Source organism: Mycosarcoma maydis, chromosome 5, assembly GCF_000328475.2.
Source record: "Mycosarcoma maydis chromosome 5, whole genome shotgun sequence".
In the NCBI taxonomy this organism is placed as follows: Eukaryota; Fungi; Basidiomycota; class Ustilaginomycetes; order Ustilaginales; genus Mycosarcoma; species Mycosarcoma maydis.
In genome coordinates, this window is record NC_026482.1 from 1,056,124 (window position 1) to 1,074,969 (window position 18,846).

The 18,846-nt window shown below is 52.6% G+C and overlaps 8 protein-coding genes across 8 annotated transcripts; 4 read left to right on the forward strand and 4 right to left on the reverse strand.

Moving 5' to 3' along the window:
* Positions 1 to 377: 377 nt before the first annotated feature.
* Positions 378 to 1,649, reverse strand: UMAG_02392 (uncharacterized protein; the record flags this gene model as incomplete). The annotated part of the gene is made up of 2 exons (XM_011390388.1): positions 378 to 1,311; positions 1,402 to 1,649. The coding sequence occupies 2 exons, from the start codon at positions 1,647 to 1,649 to the stop codon at positions 378 to 380; spliced, it is 1,182 nt and encodes a 393-aa protein (XP_011388690.1).
* A 738-nt stretch (positions 1,650 to 2,387) lies between these two features.
* UMAG_10142 (putative polyadenylation factor) lies at positions 2,388 to 3,340 on the forward strand (the record flags this gene model as incomplete). Its single annotated transcript, XM_011390523.1, has 4 exons — positions 2,388 to 2,608; positions 2,697 to 2,892; positions 2,985 to 3,041; positions 3,203 to 3,340. The coding sequence occupies 4 exons, from the start codon at positions 2,388 to 2,390 to the stop codon at positions 3,338 to 3,340; spliced, it is 612 nt and encodes a 203-aa protein (XP_011388825.1).
* Positions 3,341 to 4,117: 777 nt separating this feature from the next.
* On the reverse strand, positions 4,118 to 4,966 carry UMAG_10143 (putative TATA-binding protein; the record flags this gene model as incomplete). Its single annotated transcript, XM_011390524.1, has 2 exons — positions 4,118 to 4,637; positions 4,767 to 4,966. 2 exons carry the CDS (start codon positions 4,964 to 4,966, stop codon positions 4,118 to 4,120), a joined length of 720 nt encoding a protein of 239 aa, XP_011388826.1.
* A 1,378-nt stretch (positions 4,967 to 6,344) lies between these two features.
* On the reverse strand, positions 6,345 to 8,132 carry UMAG_02395 (uncharacterized protein; the record flags this gene model as incomplete). Its single annotated transcript, XM_011390389.1, has 1 exon — positions 6,345 to 8,132. One exon carries the CDS (start codon positions 8,130 to 8,132, stop codon positions 6,345 to 6,347), a length of 1,788 nt encoding a protein of 595 aa, XP_011388691.1.
* A 2,634-nt stretch (positions 8,133 to 10,766) lies between these two features.
* UMAG_02396 (uncharacterized protein) lies at positions 10,767 to 11,520 on the forward strand (the record flags this gene model as incomplete). Its single annotated transcript, XM_011390390.1, has 3 exons — positions 10,767 to 10,835; positions 10,917 to 11,014; positions 11,109 to 11,520. The coding sequence occupies 3 exons, from the start codon at positions 10,767 to 10,769 to the stop codon at positions 11,518 to 11,520; spliced, it is 579 nt and encodes a 192-aa protein (XP_011388692.1).
* A 609-nt stretch (positions 11,521 to 12,129) lies between these two features.
* On the forward strand, positions 12,130 to 14,358 carry UMAG_02397 (uncharacterized protein; the record flags this gene model as incomplete). The annotated part of the gene is made up of 1 exon (XM_011390391.1): positions 12,130 to 14,358. The coding sequence occupies one exon, from the start codon at positions 12,130 to 12,132 to the stop codon at positions 14,356 to 14,358; it is 2,229 nt and encodes a 742-aa protein (XP_011388693.1).
* A 239-nt stretch (positions 14,359 to 14,597) lies between these two features.
* UMAG_02398 (squalene monooxygenase) lies at positions 14,598 to 16,340 on the reverse strand (the record flags this gene model as incomplete). Its single annotated transcript, XM_011390392.1, has 1 exon — positions 14,598 to 16,340. The coding sequence occupies one exon, from the start codon at positions 16,338 to 16,340 to the stop codon at positions 14,598 to 14,600; it is 1,743 nt and encodes a 580-aa protein (XP_011388694.1).
* Positions 16,341 to 17,296: 956 nt separating this feature from the next.
* UMAG_10144 (uncharacterized protein) lies at positions 17,297 to 18,791 on the forward strand (the record flags this gene model as incomplete). The annotated part of the gene is made up of 3 exons (XM_011390525.1): positions 17,297 to 17,323; positions 17,391 to 18,579; positions 18,688 to 18,791. The coding sequence occupies 3 exons, from the start codon at positions 17,297 to 17,299 to the stop codon at positions 18,789 to 18,791; spliced, it is 1,320 nt and encodes a 439-aa protein (XP_011388827.1).
* Between the last annotated feature and the right edge of the window lie 55 nt (positions 18,792 to 18,846).

Consider the following 18,846-nt stretch of genomic DNA (forward strand, 5'->3'; position numbering starts at 1 on the left):
AGGATCCAAATAGATACATGTGAACGGGGAACAACGCAAGCTTCGTCAGCATCGCTGTCCGAGGAGTCGAAGCAGCAAGACTAGACGAAACCACACGGAGACACGCCAACAAAGTGGAGTAAAGAGCAAGAGCAATAACCAAGTCCAAGCGTGTTGGTCTACAGCGAGTCGTGAAACGCGACCAGTGCCGAGTGTAGCTCGATCTGAAGAGCGGGAACCGAAGAGAAGCGTCGGGTATCTCGTCCCATCTGAGATCGGGGGAACACGTTGGCAAGGAAAAACGCGCAGGTATATGGTGTCACCTATGAATACAGAGCAAAAAAGAAAAGAAAAACATGACCAACTGCATGTTCCATAGCGCATTTCCGCTAGCTCTCTCAAGCAGCGCGGGGTCGGACAGCGATGGTCTCATACTGGGCAAACCCAAACGCTGTAGCAGTCGCCCAGATCTGCAAGTCCACGCCAAGGTGCGCAAGCACGTAGTCATAAGAGAAGAGCGAGCGCAGACCTCGGATGAGGGCAGATTCGCGTACCTCGCCGGCAGCGACGCCGAGTACGGCAGGCGCCGGCAGACCAAGCGCAGTCAGCGTGCTGTTGGGCAGCACGCGCGCCAAAAAGAAAAGCACTGAGAGACGTGCCAGCAGGAATGAGTAGGCCGAGGGCTGGGCGCGACGGTCAAAGGTGACGAGATGGGCAACCGCGAGGGGCACCAATACGCTGTAGACAGTCCACAGCGTCAAGGGACGGTAAAAGTCCAAGCTGATCAAGCCGCGAGGGTCGGGCAACGTGATGGCCCAGTGAGGCAGGTAAGCGTTGATGCCAGACTTGGGGTTAACGACGGGGATTTTAGGTCCACGACTTCCAATCTCAATGTAGGTTGTGGGAAGCGTAGCGAGCAAGAGCAAGAGACCCTCGAACGCGACAAGAAGCCGAACGAGATTCTTGGTGTCGCTGAGCCAGGTGCGAGCACGTACAAAGAGCTTGTGACCTTGCTGCTTCGCCTTGCGGTAGCGCTTAGTAGCCTCACCCTGGACGGCGTGAAGGCTTGCGCTTACTTCGCTCTGGGCGTCCTGGACTTCACTGCCGAGCTCGTGGGCGGTGGAGCGAGCGTTAGCCGAGATGGTGTCGACAAGCTTGTCGAGTGACTTGCGAGCCTTGAGTCCGCGCTGTTTGGCGGAGGCGGCGAGATCCGAAGCGCTTGCAGGGATGGCGCTCAACGGCGTCGAGGGAATGCCGAGGTTAGACGGGCGCTGCGAGTGCTTGCGAGGCGAGCGGACCGACGCTTCAGGCGAATCCGAGCCGTCCGATTCGCTATCAGACGCATCAAATGCAAGATGAAGATGTCAGTCACGAGCGGATTCGTTGGGCTAGCATACAAGATTTACTGTTCCGCGTACTTACGCGTTACCGTTGACGCTGCTCGAGCGACCCGAACGTCTTCGGCTGGAGTCGAGGCTGTCGATGAGTCCCTTGAAATTCTCGTTGGAAGAGTACTGATTCTTGTGGCTGATAAGATGTTCACGAATCAGGTCCTCGAGCTCCTCCTTCTTTTGTGATTGGTCGAGGCCGATGCCAAGCGCCTGGGCAATCTCGGTGAGCTCGCCCTTTCTCTTGGCTTTGAGCGAGCCTTTGAACGGAGTGGACGACATACTTGGGATGCAGTGCGGTGTTAGCCTTACGGACTTTGAAGTTGAGGTTGCAAGTGCCACTACAAGTTGATACGAAGAGGGTAGAAGCTGGATGAGGAGAGGAGGCAAGATCACAACCGATGCTGAGCGGATGGATCGGGCGGATAGACATATGCAACCAGATGCAGTGATTCACTTTGTGCGGATGGATCCTCCAATTTGGTATGCTCTGCTCGCGCGCGCTGTTGCCGCCCTGGCAGCCTCCACTCCAAACTAAGCACAAGTCGCGACGTGTCTGTCACGTCGTACATCGCTGTGCGACTCTCCTTTCGTCATTTTGATCAATAAAGTATCTATTCATGATTTGAAAGCGTGACAACCGTGAATCGTGAATCTCGTGAATGACTCGTGACTTTGTGCCTTGGTTGACATTCACGATTTTCCGCATCTGGAAGGAGCAGGGCCAAAGATCGACCTAACAACCAGTAGCATGTTCCTGTACTCACGTCTCGCGTCTGTGTTTACCTGTCAAATACTTATGTAAGCATGTCGCGAGATGGAAGGTCAGCAGGGTTCAGAATGCCTGGAAGGATTCACGATTGACACAACCCTAGCCATTGCTGATCACATCTTACACGAGACACCTTCATCAGAACATCGACTTGCAGGCACGACGCAACAACTAAGCTTGTGCATTTGTATCGCTCCGAGGAAGAGTCCATATTTTCCCGCTATCTCCATCTCGAACGTCAGCTCATCATGTCTCAAACCCTGACGCTCTACCCAGTCACGGCTTTCACTTTCACAACAAAGGACGCACAACCGGAAGAAGATCCGTCGGTTGCAGCCCGCTTGCAACGCTTGCAAAACAACTATGAAGACCTCGGTATGAGGCGGACGGTCGAAGCGGTGCTGGTGGTGCACGAACATGGGCATCCGCACGTCCTCATGCTTCAGATTGCCAATGCTTTCTTCAAACTGTGAGTTGTGGCATTTTGGTTGCCGAGCGTATAACTTGCATTTCAGGCTGGCTGACCTTTCTTTGACATCTCTGTACTAATCAAATAGACCGGGAGACTATCTGAAACCAGGAGAAGATGAAGTGGAAGGAATCAAGGCACGATTAGACGAGCGACTGGGGCCGGTCGAGAGCGATCCCAACTCATTCGGCCCCAATGGCGAAGGGCGTAATAAAGACGACGGAGATTGGGAAATTCAAGACTGCCTCGCTCAATGGTGGAGGCCCAACTTTGAGACATTCATGGTAAGATGGGCATCTTACGAAAGAGAAGCAAACGAGAACGAAGAAGAATACTGAAGCCGTTTTTCGATGCCAATCGATTTGATGAAAGACAGTATCCGTATGCACCACCACATGTCACCAAGCCGAAAGAGTGCAAGAAGCTCTTCCTCGTCACCATTCCACCTACCAGTACGTATCCACCCCTTCTGCCTTGACTTCGCAATTTCCGCTGTCCGAGATCACACATTCCCACTCCACTCGTCCAATCTGTCTCCTTGCTGACTTGCACGTTCTCGCCAATCCGTCGGCCTTTTCGTTGCGACATGCAGAGGTTCTCGCAGTACCCAAAAACATGAAGTTGCTCGCAGTACCATTGTTCGAACTCTACGACAACTCGCAACGCTACGGCCCCCAACTCGCCGCCATCCCCCACCTCCTTTCGAGATACAACTTCATTTACTCGGATTGAAGAGCACTCGCAGCGCTTGTCCTTCTTCATGTCCCCTATGTACAACGTGTAATCCTAGTTCAAGCCCGTTCTGCCCATGTCCTCTGAGCTGTGTATCTTTTCGCTGATTCAAGGTGTGCGCGGGAAGTCGCTCGAGGGAACCGCAACCTACTGTGCGCCGTGCTACGTCTCCCTCAAACGAAACAGCACCCTCCACCCCTTCTTACGCCATTGAGTCATGATTAGACATTCTGCCCTTTCATGACGCAGATCTGCACCATTGCGTCGACCGTCTACCCAAGACCATCACTCAAACTTACACGGACCAAAGGATTGTCAGATGCGTCACATGGACGACACGGTTGCAAATTGCAATTGAAGACAAATATCGATACTAGTACAATTTTGATTTGAATGATTTTCTGTAATGTAGCATGTGGATGATGAGGGGTGAAAAGGACCAGAGTCGACGAGGCAAAGGCAGGCTTCGAGCATACGCTTGCCACGACAGCTCTTAATGTGCGACCTAAGGTGTTATCCGTTGGAGATTCAAAGGGAGAGAATGTCCGCTACGACGCAATTTGCGACCTATGTGGTTCGCTAAGCCGCGGCAATGCGGAGAAGATTGGGCGAGAAACTCGCTCGCCACATGCTGCCAGACGTCAAGCCAGTAGCAATGTAGGAGCAAGGGATGAATGCTGCGGATACTGCTGTTGCTGATGTTGGTGATTTAAGAGATGGATAGGTGAATGCTGCTGAGATATGGTGGGTAATTCGAATGTGTCCAAGCATCAATGATCAAGGCTTCCGGAACTCAGCCAATACAGGTAGAATGAGATTGAACGCCTGGTAGATCTCTTCTCGTACCTTGGCACCCGTGAGCACAATCTTGCCCGAGACAAAGATAAGCAACACAACCTTGGGCTTGACCATGCGGTAGATAAGACCAGGAAACAGCTCGGGCTCGTACGAAGAGTACACACCGTGGCTGTAAGCGAGTCCTTCAAGACGAATAGGGAAGCGCACGTCGCATGAACCGACAATGTTCTGAATCTTGAACTCGCTGAACTTAGCCTCGAAACCGAGCTTCTGGATGATACGCGCGTACTTTCGGCTGGCAAGACGACTGTCGTCCTCCGACTTGGCACCGGTGACCACCATCTTGCCCGAGGCGAAGATGAGTGCGGTGGTCTTGGGCTCGCGAATACGCATGATGACTGCGGCAAAACGCTTAGGGTTATACTCGGCGTTACGGGCGTGCAGGGCGATGGTCTTCAAGTCGAGACGCACCTCCAGGTTGACGGTAGCAACAATGTTCCTAAGTACGTTGAGGAAGCAACGAGGAGGATGGCTTCAGATGTCAACATGAGCGATTCTACATGGCAGACTGCCCAGCAGCATGGCTCGCAACAGTATAAAGCGGCGGACGGCTACTGATAATACTCACTGCAAGGTTGGCACAATGCCATGAACACTCGAGAGGCCTTGCTGGTCCATGCCGACATCCTTGCCGAGAACGGCCTTCTTGTCATCTTCGCCGGCGCCGTTGGCTTTGGGCTGGGCTCCAGCATTGACGCCACCTTTGATGCTGGTAGCATTGTTAGCAGAAGTGCCCGAGCCGGGCAGCGCGACACCTCCGAAAGCCATCTTGTTCGAGGAAAACGGATGTGATGATGTCAGGAACAATGTGGTAAGGATGAGGCCGTATGCAAGGAAGACGTCGAAGATGCGTGACAAGGCAGGAGCCGAGTTGTGATGCGGGCGGAAAGAGAAACACGACAGATACAATGGGTGGAAAAGGCGACGGGTCGCACAAAGAAGAGTAGGATCGGCGTATGACGTTCTTGCTCGAACGATCAATCTTTTTGGTATTAAAATTGCGATGCAGAAAACAAGTCGTGTGTGCCGGAGAGGTCCCTTCACTGTAAGCGACAATCAACAGTCAAGGTGATCGCCAGTGCGGAGACGGCTCCAAATACTACACAACAGTGTCACCGTCGACAAGACAGACTAATCGATGCTGCTAGTCCCAAGAGATCAGGAGGGATGGCGAAGCTGACGTCAAAAGAGCGAAACAGTCGGTCTAGATCAAAGGCGTGTCAATGAAGACCTCTTTGATCGAGAGACGATGCAGAAAAAGGCTAGTAGTGAGCCCTTTGTGATCGTGCTGAATGGCTTTATGGATGACGAGCAGGGTACACCTTCGAAGGGCGATGAATGCCTCGAAGATGTAAAGACAAGCTGTACAGCGGGTTGAGGGCGGAAACAGGCTTGCTAGGCGGGCAATAGCAGCACGACTCGCTTAGACTGAGTGTCGAAGCGGATGAATGTGGTGAGAAGGGAAGGCGAGAATTTCGAATCTGATTTCGGGGGGATGCGCGCAGACTCCCCTTCGGTATATATAGAGATGCGGACTCGTTGCTTTCTACACAGTTCAACTGCGCACAATATTTTTCACCAGGCACCAGACCAGAGCTTGGATATGGGACGAAAATTCAACTTTGACTCCTGAATTTGGCTGAGTCGCCTATATAGATTTCACATAAGTTACAGAGGCTTCGCGATTGGTAATTTTGTATTTACAATTCGTTCGTGATTGTATCGACGTGGCCGACGCGCAGCAGTTTGGGCTCTTGAGACGCGTTTGGATGTAGACATTCAATCGACGCGGTTTCACGCCAGCTTGTGACCTTAGCCAATCCCGACACTGGCACGCAAGTCGAGTCAGGCTTCTGGTCTCTCTTATCTTCACGCTTCCACGCGCTAAATGCTACACGTCACAGTCGTGAGTGCCATCAACAGCAAGATGTTAGACCCAGAGGAGCCCCGGATCTGGGACGCTACATCTGGCGCATAAACCGTCGTTGGCTAGGGTTCCATAAGTAAATAGACAGCCGTTCGACCCAAGTTTGTCGCTTGGATACGGCAGTATGACGGCAGCATGAGTTATTCAAAACGTGACACGGGATGACACTCAAGATGGCATTCGTCATTGGAGCTATTCCATACACGATTTTATACTTGTTTAGAAGCCAAAATGTTCAGTGATCAGAGAAACATTATCAAGACTGGACAGCTTGCCGCATAGAATGTCGCGCTGAAGCGTTGCTGTTGCATTCGCAGCGTCCTTAACCATTCCGGAAGGGCCGCATACGACCACAGCTGCAGAGGCGGGACCCTCGATCGGGCCTGTGCTCGAGTTGCTCGGACATGCCTTTTCGGTGTCTGGGTCTTTCTCCGTCGGAACGGATATCCCTTGAATGAATTCCGACAAGACAGAGGCAGCATCGGGATGCACGCCCCACTGCACTTCCCAACTTGCTGGTAGGTCAAGGTTTTGAGATGCCGGGTCTGCCCCGCTGACATAGATCGTTACTTTAAGAGCGTCTTGAGGTGCAAGGCAAGCAACGGTGACGAGATGCTGGCGGGCCCAGTTGAGCGATTGCACATCGCGCATGGACCATACCAGGTGGATACGCCGCGTCGTAGCAGCTTTCTTCTGCCAAAGCCATACCACTTCAAGCAACGATGCAAGGACAAAGGTAATGCCGCTCCCACCAGCCAACAGCAAGGCATGATGGTAGGTGGCGACGCTGGCGTCTTGTCCATACGGGCCGTCAAGCACTGCTGAGAGTTCGAGTCCTTTTGCTGCTTGTTCGCCTTGAATCCGAACTGCTCGGTCGTAGAGGCGCTTTGTGAGGCCTTTGCGGGCTTTCACCATCAGTACGATGGTCGACATCAACTGCTGATCGTCGGCCGAGGGCATTGAGATGATGGTGAAGGGATGCGCTGACAGAGGTGAAAGACCAGGGAAGCGCACAAACACATGTTGCCCAGGCCTCCATCGCATAGGTGATTCTACCGTTATCTTTGCAAAGTCACTTGGCATGGCTTCGACACGGCACTTTGCGAGCGACAGGAAGCTGTTCTGCTGGAGCTGAGTGGCGAATCGCAAGAACACAGACAGCATGTACAAGGCTGTGGTAGCCCAGAGATATCTCCAAGATGTCAGCATCGCCTGGCAATGCACAAACATGTAGCCCAGGAAGAGGACCGCCACGGGTACATGGATGAGCAGAAAAAGCTCGTAGCATCGTTCGCGAATGCCAGTTGTGCTGGCAAATGAAAGCACAAACAGACATACATACGCGATAACACCAGTTGTGTTGATGCTGTCTGAGAAGAACTCTTCTCGTAGCCCAGTAACGCCATGGTCGGCCAAGGGTTGATGGATGAATGGAATGGCGTGGACCGTGGCGAGGAAAAGCATAAATCGAGCGAGCCATTGGTGGAAAATTTGGAGCCTCTCATGACTTACTCCGGTAAGCAGAGAAATAAAGTTGACTTTTGAAGCTAATGTATAGATGAAAGGCATCAGCCCAAGCGCCATCATGCCAGCGCGCAGAGCTAGGGGCGGGCTACCGAAACTGCGGTCGACACGGTAATACGGTTGCACTACAAAGGCCCAGATAGTGAAGCCAAGCATGAAGGCGCTCAATCCCAAAGTAGCTCCGAGAACGGGCAGACGGAAGTTGATGGACGCCAAGCGAAAAGACGGCAGATGTCGATAGGCAAGCATGCGGAGTGCTGCGACGGGTCGAGTGAGTCTACCAGAGCTCGAGGCTGGCGCTGCCTTGGTCGAGCGCTGCCATCGCGAATGAAGTGAAGCCAGTGCAAAAAGGAAAATGATGATTGAGATCGTCGCCGTTATGCCTTGACTGTATTTAGGTTGACCAATCCAAGGATCACCAGTGCGGGTATTAGGCAGCAAGCCGATGCCGGCCGTAGTGGGCGAGCCGTGCCTCTTCTCCATGTTGTAAATCTGGCTCGATACGGCTTGAAGTTTGCTTCAAACGCGGCGCAGACTTATTGATGTAGATGATCGTGATGGCGATGATGGTTCTGCTGAAGATCCAAGGGCTAAGATTCTAACAAAGACCTTGCCACATCAAGCTTTCGTGATTGTGGCTTTGAGTGGGTCGTCTTCGGAGCCTTTTGAAGGAAGGTGCAATCTCTGACGCCGGCTCGGAGCGTTTCATTCACCGTAGTAGTCACAAGTACAAGCGGGCCGCCCGCTTGGCCCTTGTTGAATTGGGGCGGAAAATCTTCCAAAACTCAAGAATCTTGCATTTCATCCGCTTACAACACATCAGTATCGACTTTGCAAACCTGTATGGGCTTTGACTCGAGCGAGATACTGTGGATGTGGTACATCGAAACCGAAGCACCGACAATCATTCCGACGCAAAGACCGCCGGCTCGTGGCCTCCGACGTTGTAGGGCGACAGATGATGTAGGAAGCGATAGCGAATAATTCTTTCGTACGAGTTTCAAATCAGATGAGCTTACCCATTTGATCCACTCACGACTCTTGACGGTCAAAGTTCACAACACCTGGGACCAAGCTTCGAAAACAAGATCGATTTCCAATTTAGTTTGAACGCCGTTGGGACGCTGCGGTGGCGATGACATTACTTCAGGTAACAGAGCCATATAACGGCACTTGTGGGCACTGATTTGCTATTAAGCCCTCTCTCTCTCTCTCTCTTCCTCGGGCCTCGCGTTCTCGTTTCAAAGCTCAACTTTTGTATTGTCTGCATTCACAATCGTGAATGACTTCCTACGCCGCATTCATGAACCCAGGTTGGCAATCTGGTTATTATTAGTGGTGGTGCCAGCGGGATTGGCCTGGCCGATTCGGCTCTTACCTCTCGCAAGGCAGGGAGGTGGCTGTCGGAGACCGAAGTGAATCGAGCTTCGAAAAGTTCTCTGATGCCAGACTGACCGTGCTCATGGCTAACGCAGGTGTAGGCGGCCCGACGAAAGCTCCTACTTCTGAAGGCATGGACCGCATCCTCAGTTTTGTCACCGACATGACATGACGGACAAGTTGGGTTGAGTATCTTCATATAGGACTCAGATCCTGTTCGTGTGGGGTCGTGCGGCGCAAGAGCCAGTTGATAAATGCGTGCACGCACTTTAGGTAGGAGCACAAGCAGGATTCACGAATGAACTGGATTTGTATTGAGTTGACACATTGTCACTTGGCTCATCCTCTGTATCCATCATACAGTAAATAAAAACCCCTTTGGTATCATCTGCTTTCGACAATCCCTGTCAGTTTTTGTCACTCAAGTTCGACAGTGCAGTAGTATATTCTATGACTGCCAACCACATACCGCTGCGCCTTTAGCTGTGGATCGACGTTTTTGAACCTGTCAGAACCCAAATTGACACCGCAGCACCCACGCTGCGGCACTGAACCTCCATCAGACCCACGCCCCGCTCCTTTAGGCGCACGTATAGCGACAATCGTTCCTCTTTCCAAGCGCTTGGCCATCTGTGGATAACAAGCACTAACTCCTACGGAGTCGTCAATGTATGAGTCGACTCTGCACCAGCTTTGCCGTCCCATTCACACTTCATCTGACCTTGATCTTTTCAATGCTTTGCCTAACAATCATTGGCAGCTACCAGGCCTACTTGCCCGACCTCAATAAGCACGGTCAAGATGCGCACGTGATCACCACAGAACCCCAAGCAGGGCATCTCCACACCGCCAGGCACAGGTCCTACGTACATTATCTGGAAGGCAGCCTTCAAGGCTCACACCGAGTCTCTCGTACATGAGATGCTTTAGCATAAGTTGTGCCAAGCCGACATCAAGCTGCTCGTTCCGGGATGGGTGCACACTGGATTAACGGGTGCTTAAGACGGCAACCCCAGAGGGGATGGCGCGTGGACATCGCAACAGACGGTTGCGTCCATGCTGGAACGCATCAAGGCCGGCTCGTTCTACACCCTCTGCTCTGACAATGAGTTCCAGCGTGATATCGACCTGACACGAATGGAATGGAACGTCAACGACGTGATCCAGGATCGACCGGCTCTGTCGCGATGGCACGAAAGACTCCACGTTCGAAATCAACAGTTTTGTCAAGATCAAGACGTCGTAGCTCTGCCTTGCTATTCACTGGTGAGCGTACGAAACAAGAAAATGTTGCTCGTATCCACGCCTGTACTCGTGCAAATCAAACTATTCCTTTCAAGGTTCTTCTTCATCAACACTCATGACTCTTTGTGGCTGTGGCAAGAAAGCTTTGGGACAGAGTGTCAAACATGAAACCATAATTATCACGAATGGGTTCAAAATTCGGCGCTCAGAGGTGGAGGATGCGACTCGAAAAAGTTGGCCCAAACGCGTGTGGCTCGATTTAGAAGCGCTAAGTGGCCCGCGTTGCTCGCTGGCTTGCCATGCTGCCGTCGTCATAGTGCGCCCTCACTGCCTGACGGTTCGATTCCACGCCTGCTGAGCAGTTGTCACGATCACATTTTTGACGTAACTTAGCAACTTCGTTCAATCGCATATTCGTGACTTATCCTTCTCTACCTTCACATCAGCGTACCCATCTGCCTCGAACTTCTTTACCATTCATCCATCCACAAGATGACGCTCTACTACAGCATCGTGTTTGCACTTTTGTGCTTCGAGATGGCCATGTTCATGGTTCTCATCGTGGGTAGCTTTGCTTCGTAGGCTTGATGATGTTTGCCGGCCATTTTCCTAATCGAACGACTTTCCCCTTCCCTTCAACAGATTCCTTTGCCATTCACCTGGAGGCGCAAGCTGTTCCACTTTCTCGCCACCAATCCAGTCGTTGCCAAGATTCAGTACGGCCTAAAGATCACCTTCATGTGAGTCGTCGTTTTCCCCATAAAACCAGTGCTTGTGGGGCTCTTGTTGATGACTTTTTCTGTTGCATTCGCCCTATTCCGACGTCGGGTATAGTTTTGTCGCGGTACTCTTTGTCGATGCCGTTCAGAGAATGGTCAAGGTCATGTCGGAAGGCGAGACGGCTCGTGACAACCGAGGCGTTCAGGACGTCCGCACCGAGACCAACTATGCTGCCCGAAAATTCTACAGCCAGCGTAACATGTACTTAACCGGCTTCACTCTGTTCCTGAGTCTCATCCTCTCGCGAAGCTACTCGCTCATCCTTGATCTGATCAACACTCAGGAGGAGCTCGTGGCGCTCAAGAAAGGAGCCAAGACCAGCAGCAGTGGAGCCGACATCGAGAAGAAGTACCTCACCGAGATCGACACGCTCAAAAAGCAGGCCAAGCAGCAGCAGGAAGAGTACAACCGTCTCAGCGACGAACTTGCCAAAGCTACTGGCAACACCTCGACCAAGAAGGACTGATTCTAGCTACCCGGTAGTCTAAAAATGCGCTTTCCGTAACCAGTGCTCACGTCGACCTCGGAGGGGATATGGTCGTGGGGTATTGCACATATGCTTCGCACGTGACCTAGACTTTGTCTTCTTTGAGTGCCTTGGCCAGCTATCACTGGAGGCAACTTGTGCGGTACCTAAACCCCCTGGGCGTTTCTCGCCGCCTTTCGTACACAACGCTTGTAACCCGTTTCGCGCAATCGATGGCGGTTACGCTCTTGGACGTGCTGCTTGACGCTGTAATGTGGTTTTTGTTTGCCAACTCTTACTGACTATGGAAACGACGATTTCGTTATCGCTGTGAACATTGTATTGCTGAAAGCTCGTTGCGTGATTGTGATAGGAAGCCCGGAATGTGAGGCATGATGTTGTGCGAGCTTTGGGCTGCGAAAATTCCTCCACACCCACGACCCGCTGTATTGTTTTGGAAGAAGTCTGGATGACAAACTCAGCCAAATTCTACTCTTCAGCACCACCACCAAAAGATAGATAGATTTCGCACGCCGAAATCGTCTGCTGGATCCGATCAAACCAGCGGTGTCCACTGGTACCTCTCAGTACTGGCAGGATCAGAGGAAGATGGGCTTATGCGAAGCAAACGACAGCCATCAATTCGTTCGATCCTTGGACAAGCTTCCTACCTCTGATCTGGTGCGCTTCACCCTGCAAAAGCCTGACGTGACTCGAATTTTCGCCTCTTCACTCCATCTGCTTGCCGTCGAGGCCGCATCAAGCTCGCTTCCCAACGTTGGCGAGCCTGACCTCGCCTCTAGTCATGTGGATATCCTTGCACGACTCATCGAGCGAGGAGATCCTTCCCTAGCTAGAAAATTTGTCCCCACTCAAGGCTCTCTCGTTGATCTAGCAATTGCAACGCCCGCAGGAACCAGGCCGGTGGTTGCGACCATCTTGGAGCGTCTCCTCGATGCATCAAGCGTAAAGGAGATTGTTGGAGGCCTTTCAGCTCAGCTCGTCAGCTTTGTCTCTGTCGAGAACCCGCAAGATAGTGCTGCAACTTCGTCAAGCATTCGCACGCTCGCTCGTATATCTAGCGCGTTTCTCGCTGTTTGTCCCTCACGTTTGCTCAAGGGCAACATTGGCTCGATTCAAGCGTGGGTCCGCACAAGCACTCACATCTACGACAAGACTTTGCCCCAAATAGCTAAGAGTTTCGCAGGAGATGCCACAGCAACTCTGAACGAGCCAGATCTTGCCAGCTTAGGTGCCGACAGTTTGCAGCTTCACTGGCTCACTTGCCGAGTCGACCTACTCCAACTGATCTCGACTTTGCTGGGGTATCTCGGAGGCTCTGCAAAGCTCATTGACGCTCTGCGAGAGAGCCTTGCTGAAAGCGAAAAGCTGCTCAGCAAAGGAGGTTTCTCGACCCTGCTCAACTCGACCGTACTACTCGATCTCGCAGTCTCAACCGATTCATGGCCGTACATACGGGCAGAGTTGGCATCCAGCGTGTTGAGCAAGAAGGGCCAGAGCAATGATACGATAGCGTCCATCGACGCACTCGCTACTTCTGTGCCCAAGTTCACGGGTGCAGCGTGGGATGCTTTGCGACGTTTTATCGCTTCGCAAACACCAAATTCATCTGAGACACATTCACAGGCGGGGTCAAGACGTGTTGGCCCTGCCTCTGAGGATGACGTGGCCTTCGTCGATTCAATTTTGCCCCATTACGGCATGGAGCGCCTTCGGACCATCCTTTCTCGGCCTTCTTTCGCCGGTCAAAGTGCAGAGATGGTCATTCAAAGGCTACTGGAGGGCGACGAGGGAGACATGCAATCGTCGGGGACCGCGCGTTCTCCGCAATTCACGCAATCGATGCTGCCAGCCGCAGTCTCGCACGAATCTACTACAATTGCTGCTCCTTCCATTGAGGCATCAGCGCTGCCGTCGTCATCAGCTGCGCAACCATCGCTTGTCAAATCAAGGGCCAACGTCTTTGGCGATTTTGCCTTTGACCCTGCATCCATCGTTCAGCCGAAACTGGCTCGGACTGGGCGAGTCGACGAGCTCGCACCCGAACTCAAAGCTGCCATCCTTGCGCGGGCTGAAGCAGCTGACGACGATGAAGCCGAAGAGGAATGGAACCCTTTTGCCGAAGGACATCGTACCGTGGGAGTGGAAGACGAGTTGGATCTGGATTACGATGGACGGGAAAGAGGACCGGCCCTTCGTCTCGCAACCGACGAGGATGATAACAGCGACGAGGATGACGAAGGAGCTGGGCATGACCATCAGGATCAGGCGCGAATGCGTGAGCGCGTTCTCTTGCGGCACTACGTTCAACACGGCTCTGCATCTTTCTCGACCGATGCAACAACGAGGCGCAGTGAGGCGAGGCAACAACTGAAAGAGCAAACGGGCTTGAGCGACGACCTGATCGAATCGTGGGCAGTGATGCTGGAGCGCAATCCGCGAAAGGACCGCTTGCTGGCTGCTGCATCACAATCCGAGCTGGACGAGCAGCTCGCGACGCGTGATTCACGCAACTATAGCGACGAGGACAACGAGGACGCTGCACACGCCCGACGGTTCGGACCGGACCGTGGACGTGGTGGACGCATCTTGAGGGGCGGCAGCCGAGGCGGTGGTCACACCCGGACGGGTGGAGACCATGCTGGTGGATCGAATCCCAGCAGCGGCAGTGGCCCTCAGACCAAGAAGCCGACCCGAGGACGAGGCACAGGCAACTCGGGCACTGATAGATCAGCTAAACAGAAGGAGAAAGCGGGCAACAAGGCGCGTCAAAGAGGCCATGACAAAAAGATGGCTCGCGTCAATCCTAATGCGTGAGGTATCTAGTCGCAATCATACACGTTGTCTAAGCCAATTTGGGACAAAGCTTCCGCAGGAGCGTGAATCGACACGCGCGCGAATATTGGATCGAGTGGCGTTGATTCTCAGAGTTGCAAGAGTGAGTGAATTGAGTGTGATGTATGCGGGACATCTAAGTGAAATGAGCAGGATGGGAGGTGTGTCTACTGTAGGGTATAATATCGATGCTTTGGAGCGCAGAGCGACGCATCTGATGATCAGGACGCTCCGGCACCTACTTTGGGAAAGACCAACCAATTGGACAGGTTTCTCGCTGTACCAGGATCCCTCGCGTTGCCCCAGAACATCACGGTTGCAATCAGCAGAATTGAGGCACTGACGAGGGCAAAGTTGTCCGTCCTGAGAGATCCAGCGTTCGCCAATTGACCGCCCTTTCCACTTGTTCCTGAAGCTGCGGTGACAGGAGTGAGCCTTGGAACGTTGCTCTTCATCTCCGTGAAAACGACCGGAAGCAGCACGATACATGCCGTGTAGAAAACCATGATGGATCGCCAGATCAACGCTGGGTATTCCAATAGTGAAGGCTTCCTCGTCTTTCCCTCCTTAGGGTAGAATTTGGGATGAGCGAACAGCGCATAGATGCTGTATACAGCAACAGCGAAAAAGTGTCCAACGAGGAGCATCGGTCTCGGTGCCAGTCCAGAAAGCAGCGATACAGGACCATTGACACACTCGCCTCCCATTTCAAAGTACTTGAAACAACCTTCTCGCAGCACTTCGAGGTTGGCATCGTCGGCGCCAAACAGGCTGTACAATGCTTGTGCGAGAATGTTGATGACGGAAGAGAGACCCTTCCTGTTCCAGTGCCAGGAGCGCAATGCTGGGCTGAGGGTAGACCAATTGGCGAGTTCGAGTGGAGCGCGTGATGGTTTGTCGCCAGAGAGTGGTGCCCATTCTGATCCACCGAGCACTTCTGTGAGATGAACGGCATCCCAGAGACCGACGGTCATTCCACCGCCTGTGAGAGGATGTCGCATATTCATCGCATCTCCGACCACGATGACTCCCTTTGCGTGTTCGGACTGACCCTGCATGCTGGGCGGCAGGAAGGAATTGGGCATACTGCGCAATCGCTGACCTTTGGCCATTTCGACTTGAACGCATTCGCGCAGCTGCTCTGGAAGCTGAGAAATTACATTCTCGTTGACGTGCTTTTGCAGATCTCCTTTTGCTGCCGAAGGTAGCTTTTCGCCGGCTACATCGATCAGAATACGTGTGGTGTGGGTGCCAATCTGATACAGCAACACCGGACCGTTCTTGGACAAGACGACATGGCCGTGGTGCGGCGCAGGTAAGGGAGCATCGTGCAGCTCAAGACCGACAAAGTTGGATCGAACCAAGGGTTGGATTGAGCTTCCGTGTGTACGTCGAAATTTGGAGAAGCAGCCATCAGCAACAATGGTGAGAGGAGCACGCAGCTCAAAAGCCGCTGGTTTGCCCTCTGGCGCTTTCTTCCACGTAGCGCTGACACCAACGACTCTGCCTTCGGCGTCTTTGAGCAGATCTCGTACTGTGGCTTCGTACGGGGTGACATTTTGCTGATGAAGAGCCTTGCTGCGTAGAGACTGAACGAACTTGCCATGGTGGAAACTGCGACCCTCAACCCTGCCACTATTACTGACAACGCCACTGCCGGCTTGGTCGGGTCTTTCCTGCGGATAAGGGATAGGTACGGAGCGAGAACCGTAGAATACGTGGTAGCCTTCGACAGGAACAGCGTCGATATCTTCAAGCGTATCGACAATGCCCATTTTGGAGAGTGCACGTACACCACCGGGCTGAAGAAGCTCGCCGACAATACGGTCCGGCTCGTCAAAGTCTCTCTCGAGAAGAGCTACCCGGCGGCCGGACTTGCCGAGCGAATAGGCAAGAGCGGAGCCAACGATGCCGGCTCCGACAAGGATGATGTCGGGCTTGGCGGATGAAGTTTTGGAGAGCATGATGGGAGGAATGTGGAAGACCAGCTACCAGTTGAATGGTGATGTGTATGGACCAGCTAGGTTGTGCTACAGCTTTACAAGGCCCACTGGTCGCTAGGTGGGGCGGTGATGACTGATCTCGAGTGAGAATGTGAAGCAGATGGCTAGACTGTGTCGTGCTTGGTGGAGATGAGTTGTTCGATGGACTGTAAGATGGTAATGGATCAAGAAGTCTTGAGTCGTGACAACGGACTGTTGCTCGCCAGAAGAATCCACGTTCCGTGATTAGGATCTGCCAGTCGCGAATCTGTGAATGTTTGTGCCAAAATTGATACTTAACCACGCGATTCACGACTGTGCCTGCGAGTCGGTTTCAGCCGAAGCTCGCTGTCTGGTCTTACTTAACGTGTGTGTGTGTGTGCACATGTAGTCACGGGTACAGTGTACAATACATGCCTACGCGATACCGTGCTGTGTTGTGCAACTCAACTACCAATCACGAATTTGAAACGCCGTAAAGCTCGGAGGAATCACAGAATAACGACATTCGTGATTGTCATGATCTGTAAAAGTGCAAAATGGCGCGGAACCAGCCGTGAGTGTGGCCTGATTTCCAACGCCACCAACGCGAGCACTCACGAGCGGACCAACACTTTCTTTCCCCAACGACCTATTTTTGGGAAGGTTTCAAATCACGAAAATCGTGAAACGTAAATCGTAAATCTTTGAAACCGCTCGTCGGATAATTCGTGATTAGCTAAGACTTTGATGCAAATGAAACGGTCTAACATCTCGTGTTCACTTCCAAGTGCCAGATATTCGTGATTGTTAGTCAGCCTCCACTCGTGCTTGGCCAGACACAGCTGCAGCACAGATCACTGCATCAGCAGGACACTTTCTCCATAGTCATACCATAGTTATGCTCGAGCGGAACAAGTGTCCCATTCGTGATTGTCTTAAAGGACTGAACAAGTAGGATGGCGCAGATCGTACGGCAAGATAGTGTGAGTGGACCATCTGCAGCGATCGTGAAGCAGGACCAGGGAAACTGACAGATGCTTCTACAAACAGCCGTTGAACACCGAGCCGTGCTCGGAAGAGCTGGCCAGCTCTTACATTACGCCAAACGAGCTCGTCTTCAATCGAAACCATGACTCGGCCGTTTCGGCAACTGAACATCATTCGACCGAAGTAGGTTGGAGCATTGACATCTCTGTCGAAGACGATCAAGCTCTGAGCTCCATCCACGTGACCCAGCCTTCGCTGCCCCTCGAGTCGTTGAAGGCCAACTACGAGAAGGTCGAGGTAGTCGCAACGCTCGAGTGTGCCGGTAATCGGCGTGCGGAGCTGGCTGCATCTCATCAGCCAGCAGAAGGCATACAATGGGGCGATGCAGTCATCGCAAACGTCATCTGGGGTGGAGCTTCTCTGCGTTCCGTCCTGCTCGCTGCTGGCATCCCAGATCCTTTCTGTCACCATTCGGACTTGACATCACTGAAACCGTCCGCCGAAGCATCGCTCGCCGACGCAGCTTCATGGGCCCATTCACTCCACCTTCATATCTACAGCGCACAAGAAAGCAGTGAATCAGACGATCCTACTCGAAAAGAAGTTTTCGCCGCCTCGATCCCGCTCGTCACCGCTTTGCACCCGAATCAGAACTGTCTCTTATCGTACGAGTACAATCGGACTCCACTGACACAGCGTCATGGTGCACCTTTGCGAGCCGTGATCCCAGGTCATGTAGGCGCGAGGTGGGTCAAGTGGCTCAATGGGCTCAAAATCAGCGCACGGGAAAACGATTCGCCTCCCATGCGACAAGATTACAAGTTGCTTGTTCCACATGCACAGTCAGAAGAGAAAGATTTTGCAGATAAAGCTGCGAACGGTTCAGAGTTTCGTAAACAGCAGTTGCACCAAAAGAAGCCACTGCAACAACTCGCAGCCAGCTGCTCTGTCACACTACCCCGAAACGACGCTCAAGCGGTCCAGGTCACAAAGGAGCGCACGATAGAAGTGAAAGGTTATGCCGTAGGCCAAGACGGGTGTCCAGCTACAAAAGTCTATGTCGCCCTGATCCCGGAAGCGGAAGCTTCAACGGAAGAGGTTCTCGTTTCGCTCTCTGCCGATCTCGTATGGAAGCAAGCAGAGTTCCACACGCAAGATCCCTCGAATTGGAGCTGGGCTTGGACACTGTGGCATGTCCAACTGCCTGCTCCCAGGCACGCCGATCAGAAATGGATCTTGATCGCCAGATGCGGTAAGTATTTCCCGTGCCGGACGAATCCGATGAACAATGATCACTGACTCCATCTCGTTGCTTCTTTGTGGGCTACACAATGGGTCGCATTCCGTTGGACACTGCAAGCTACAGCCGCTGGTGTTGAGCAGGAGAAGATATCTGACTGGAATCTGCGTGGGTTCTGCAATCGCTCTTGGTCTGTTGTCCGCAACCTCAGGATCCAGTCTTGACACGCTCAGTAATACAAAGAAAAACACCAATAGCTTGTTTGTAACAGCTTGCTTG